This window comes from Lathamus discolor, chromosome 11 (genome assembly GCF_037157495.1).
Source record: "Lathamus discolor isolate bLatDis1 chromosome 11, bLatDis1.hap1, whole genome shotgun sequence".
NCBI classification, from domain to species: Eukaryota; Metazoa; Chordata; class Aves; order Psittaciformes; family Psittacidae; genus Lathamus; species Lathamus discolor.
In genome coordinates this window covers 2,286,548-2,292,547 of record NC_088894.1, presented here as the reverse complement: position 1 = coordinate 2,292,547, position 6,000 = coordinate 2,286,548, and the positions used below count along the sequence as shown (strand labels likewise).

Sequence of the window (6,000 nt, the reverse complement as noted above, 5' to 3'; positions counted from 1 at the left end):
GTTCTATTTCCTTCTCACCTCCTCTTGGTTTCAGAGCAAACTGTAGCAGATCTCAGCACCTTCGCAAATGGAGTAGGAATCACAGCAGAGGTAATCTGTGACATTTACACAGCAACCCCCTCTGCACAGGGTGCCAAATGCTCCCATGTTTTGTTTTTGGTAAGATAGAAGTGTTTCCTTTCGCCGGTATTGTTCAGTCTGTACCTTGCGATGCTTTTAAATACTGAATTCTAAACCTAAACTGTAGCAAATACCAAATGTTTGTTTATTGTGCAAAATACTTGGAATCTATAGTTCGTTTTTTCCCCATCTAATTTGATACTTTCAAAGGGCCTTGTGCTTCCCATTGAACGGCAACCGTGGGGTTCTTGCAGCGTGCTCTGTTGCAATAGGAAACTGATGCTGACCCAGAGATGCAGCTGGAAATCTGGCCTCTGTGATGAGAAATTCCACTGCCACTTGTTCCCTTCCTGGCAACGAGGATGTAATCTGTCTGAATAGGTTTTGGCATGGAGCTGGGCGCTCTCAAAAGCACTCCTAGGGCTGGGGACCACATGCTGGGAGCGCTCAGGGCTGTATCCCACAGCACCATCGAGCTCCAGTTCATGAATCAGCCTCTGGCCTTGCAAACCTTACAGATGTGCTCAATTTCCTCCAACAAATGCAATTTGCCTTCGGTGCAAAGGCCGGGCTCTCCAATGCCTGATGGGATGTGGATGGGGGCCGGGTTGACTTCATCCCTGGGAGCCTGACAGTGGGAGGGAGCCAGGACTTGTTGCTGCGCTCTAGGAACTCTGCCTGCAGCTTCCTAAGTGTGTGTTTAGTGTTCGTTCTGAAAGCTCTTCACTGCTTTCCATAGCAGCAGCGCTTTGTTTTACAGACACGCGTTATTCAGCTGCGCACAGGGGCCAGCAGCGCTCTCTACTGCGCGGTGGGAGGGAGGTGGGGGCATCCCTCTCCCCCTGCTCTCCCTCCCCTTCCTTATCCCTCCTGACGTCTGGGAATTGAAACCTCTCATCACGCCGAGCAGCAGACGAGGCGCCGGGGCTGCTTCTCCCAGGGTTTCAGAATGTAGCTGGATCCGTCGCACTTCCCGGCTCACTCCAGGGAAAAGCTGCTCCATCGAGGTCTGTGGCTCATTCATTCCCCTTTGGGGCTCGGTTTGCAGGGATGCCCAGGAGGGATGTGCTGCCCTGGGGCATCGGCAGAACAGGGGCTGGAAACTTGGAGCTTGGGGCAGTGCAGGCGATGCTGCACGGGGTGGCAGGGCTCATGCTCTTATGGCGAAGTAGCTTCAAGACTCATGCTCACTGCAGGTCAGGTCTAAATACTGCCAGGGCTGCTTTAGCAATGCTTTTGGGGTGGTTTCTGCAGGAAATGCACTTTGCTCGTTGGTTTGGTTGGGGTTTTCTCTTCTATTTTGCGGTTAATGGTATAAAACCTGTGGGAAATTGCTGCCAGAGTGGATGGTGCCTGGAAGGGTTTGTAGCTATAGCCATTGTCTGGGGCGGGTTTCCCACCTGGAGGTGTGGGGTGGGTCTGCATCAAGCTGATGTTACTGCCTGGGCTGTGGGGAGCTGCAAAGGCTCAGCCTAGAAGTGAAACTTGTGCCTAAGTTCTTTGCAGAGATGGGGATGGCCTCTGGGGTGAGGAAATGTCCCCAAACTGTGGCTGCAGAGGGTGGAATCATTCCCAGTGCCCCCAGATCCCCACTTGAGTTGTGCTGGTTTAAACATGGGATTCTTTTTTTTGCATGGTTTTCTGTTTTCTTTCATTAAAATGACTACTTTTAAAGTTTCCTGTACAAACAAGGGGATCTCTGACTGCTTTAACCTCCGAATCCCCCTTGAACACACAGCTGGGGCAAAGTGGGAAGTGATGTGTCCCATCGCATGTGTCCCCCCCCTCCAGTTTTCCAGCTCATGGAATAACTCACCACATCCTCCATGTGTTACTATCTCCAAATTCGTTTCCTAGGTGAGTAATGGGAGAAGGGCATCAGTGTGCCCATTGGCACATTGGTACCACTGTGGTCACCTTGGTTCCATGTCCCACAGCCCAGCCTGGCTGAATGGTGGCATCAGTGAGGGTAGAGATAGATGGGGAAGGACCACAGAGACCCAGAGTGGGGGCTTGGGTCTCCCAAAGGTAACCTGTGGAGGGGAAGGTCTGCAGGGCCAGGATGAGAGAGCTCCTCCAGCCATGTATCTTGCTCCTTTTCATACAGGCGCATCTGTAATTCCCACTTTATGGGTAGGAAAGGGGAAGTTGGAGAAGAGTTAAAATAGCAATGGGTTTGCCATTGAGATGGGAAGAAGAGATAAGTCCCTGCTCCTTGCTTTAGTCAGAGTAAAGATCCACACCCTGGGCAATTAGTGGATGCAATCCGGGTTAATACTGAACTCATCCTCATAGACACATCAGGGTGGAAGCTCCTGGCTGAACCCAGTATAGTGCAGGCTGGAGAAGCCCACGTGTTTGTTTCACTGACTTCAGATCCATACAACCCTGATTAACACGAAAAGCTCACGCACAATCCAGTGCTTTTGCCAGAGTTTGGCACCCCATTAACCTGCAGAGCCGCGGGGAAGTTGTGGGGAAATCAGGAGCGGTTTTTGGCGTTGCCGAATGGAATGAATGAACTTCGGATCCAGGGAGTTCTCCAAAAGTACAGGCTTCTTGCTGTCATCTGGCACACGTCCCTCTGCAGCCGGGGCAGGCTTTGCTGTCATTGAGGTGCCGGTCCCATTCCTGAACCCACCTGTAAAAGGTTTGCTGTTTATTATAAGCCATGACTTCATTTATGAACTGGGAAAGAAAGGCAAGTGTTTCCCATGGCTAAGGGCTTCAGTTACACTGCAGTTGTTCTGTATAACCTGATCTTCCATCAAGAAGACGAGCACAGACTGAGTGGGGTGGTTGCCACCTCCCTGTTACAACTTGTGCATTTTCCGTTCATTCTTATAGCCATTCAGGGCTGATTTAAACCCCAGGAGATCACGGCTGGGTCACTCACGTGCGTATTTAGTTTTCCTTGCAATAGCTAAAAAGCTGACGTGTTTGAAGGGAAATAGGCATTTGCCAGAAGCCTCTAAATACCTGTCCATCAAAGTGAATGGAAGTGAAATGTCGCTGCAGATGGCGATGGAGGGAGCTGGTGTATGGTCTGGTTCTGCCAAAAGCAATGAGGCTGAAACGTGCAGCACAAAAATGACAGATGCCAATGATGCGTTGCGAAAGGCCAACAGCATGCTTTAAAGCTGGTGTGTTGAGATTGTGACGGGGGTGGGGGGGGAGGACGATGACACTGTTTCCATTGGGGTGGTTTTATCCTGACCCAAACTGAATGAAACTGAAATCAAGGACAGCAAAGGGAACTGAAGGGCCATGAGGTCCATGAGCTGTAGGCCAGGTATCCTTAGCCTGCCAGCTTTATCGATGCTGCAGAGGTTACTTCTAAGTCAAATGGATCCTCTGCCATCACTAGGTCCATAACTGCATCTGTTTCCAGTCTGTGCAGGTGAACAGGTTAAAACCAAAGCATCCCAACAAGTCCTGAATGTAACTGCTCAGGAAACCCACTGTGAAATCAGAAATAACCCCCTTGTTTCTAAACTGTTGACACATAAACTCGGTTCCATCTGTGTTATCCCTCCTGCTGCGTGATTGCTTTATCACAGTGCCTGCAAGGTCATTAGATCTGGGGCACAGCACCAAAAAGTGCTCCTCCAAATGCTTTTCCCCTTATAATCAGTGTGTGCATTGCAGGGATGTGAGAATGGCGCTGTGTGTTTGCATACCTGCATTGATTTTGGTAATGACAGTCAGAATTGCTTCTCATGATTTAAACTGAAATTGCTCTGAAATCTATGTCTGTCTAGTGATTTGGCCAGTGTTGCTTATCTCCATCATCAGAGCAGAACCCAGCACCTACTGTGTCCGTCTCCAGGACCAAGCAGGCTGAGAGGAATATTACATCAAAAGACTATTCCCCCTCAGGGTTATAAGCACAGTTTAGTACTTAGTGGTCCAAGGCTGCATTGGAGAGAACAGGAATATCAAACAATACATAGGGATTGCAGGGAATTCGTGTGTGCTTCTCCATCCACCCTTTCAGTGCTGTCAGCGGTGGGTAGAGCTGTAGATCTCAGCCTGTTGTCACTTAAGTGAGGACTGCAAACCCTGTTTTGACCTAGTGAAGTGTAACTTCTGCTTGTCCTTCCTGATGTTTGCCCTCTCGTAGGTCCTGGTCACCATGCTGATTCACACTTGTTTCTTTCTTGCCTGCCTGCCTGTGGTGAGCCATGTCTGGGGTCATGCGGGACAAGGTAAGGAGCCTGTCTCTCCTCTGTCCGGGCAATTCCCTATGGTTTGGCTGTCACGAGGGTTAGCCCAGTCCTTGCTCAAGCCTTTCCCGTTGGCACTGGCACTGCACTTGAGGGATATTCCCAGTCACACACAGGATTTCAAGGGGATGCTGTGCGCTGGTGCCTGTTGGTGAAGCTCCAAACAGCTTGTTCCCATACAGAGAGAGCAATGGGAGATCAGGGGGCCCATTTGAGGAGACTATCTTGATCTCTCCCCACCCTGTACAGCCCATCCTCATCATTGGCAGCAGTTCAGCTCGCCGCTCCCTCACACCAGTGATGCATTTCAGCCTGTATAAGCAGTGAAGGGTGCTTATGTGATATGGAACTTGAGAAACAGGAATAAAAAGGGTGTTGCTGCTGTTACTCACCACATCATGTCCTGCTCTCTGAAACTATTGCTTTGGATGTATATGGTGATACATGATGTAATATCTGGACAAGAAAGCACACGAGGCACATTCCTCCTGTAACATATAGCACTCCCATAGCACCATGAATGACCAGAAAATACCTATAGCTATGTTGAAGATGGTGAAGAACCACTTTTATATTGTGTTTGAACCTTTCTGGAGAGGTGATGGCACTTCAGAGCTTGGATAGATGTGGCTCCATGCTGTGCATCTTCCACACCAGCCTCCATGGTTAAAACTGGGCTTAACTCCCTGTGAACCAAAGAGCAAGGTTACAGCATCAAATAGCACACATCTAACACAGGGCAGGGAAACAGTGGAGCTTTCATGGCACTGGGATTCATTTGCATCCAGCACATAATAGTGCTTTAGAGGATGCTGTCCTTTCTTAGCTATCTGGGGAAATTTTTGCCTTTTTAGCTTCTGGGCTCCTAGAGTGATGGCCAAGGAGCTGGACCACACTTGGCCAAAAGAAGACAGCTCCATGTTTAATCTAACCATGAATTCCCTTCATTGTTCCATGATCTTTTACCACTTCTCTTTGGCATGATGCTGGGATTTGTTTTTGCCCCTCACCCATCTTCCCAATGTTTTCTTCCTTCCCCTTCAGATTTGCCCGGGATGAGATGTGAATCTGAGCTTTGTTCTCCCAAAATAGTTATCTGCTCGTAGGGCAGCCCGCAGGAAGTCTCTGCAAGGAAAGGTTAAGGCACAGATGTTGGGCTGAGACAAGCAAGCCCTCACTTCCAGCTCCCACTGCTTTCCTTTGACTTCATGGCTAAGATGTCAGGAGATGTACGGACACAATGCAAGACCAGATTAGAGACTTGAGGAGCAACATTTTGCCAGCACCAAGCTGGGCACTCTGGGTCACCCTAAGCTGTTTTCTTATCAATAATAGTAAAGGGAAAGAGATTGGTGACAACTACAGATGAGAGGGGCATTTGAGTGCGGACATTAATCATTGCAAGCAAAGGATGCGCTCACTCATTGCAAATCAGGGCAGCCCACTGGAAAGGCAGCTGTAAGGTACCGTGTCAGGAAGGCGGGGAGGCAAACTGCTGAGTTGCCATCCTCTACCCAGTCAAGTGGAGAAGTTTCATGTGGTGACAGTGGTACGAGGGTACAGCTGCATTTTACCAAGGAATCATTGCTTCAGAACATGACCCATGAGTTCAGACATCAGCTGGGTTTAACAGCTGTCTGTGAAGTCTGGAGAT

At 49.3% G+C, this 6,000-nt stretch overlaps 1 protein-coding gene across 2 annotated transcripts in view; it reads left to right on the top strand.

Moving 5' to 3' along the window:
* The first annotated feature begins 776 nt into the window (after positions 1–776).
* Positions 777–6,000, top strand: part of COL20A1 (collagen type XX alpha 1 chain) — a 47,593-nt gene continuing 42,369 nt past the window's right edge. The window contains exons 1-2 of one of the 2 annotated variants that reach the window (XM_065691243.1): positions 777–1,127; positions 4,244–4,328. In XM_065691243.1, the coding sequence (XP_065547315.1) occupies positions 4,256–4,328 (73 nt within the window). In that variant the 5' untranslated portion in view covers positions 777–1,127; positions 4,244–4,255. The remainder of the gene's footprint in view (positions 1,128–4,243; positions 4,329–6,000) is intronic. The other variant, XM_065691242.1, reaches the window with a different exon arrangement.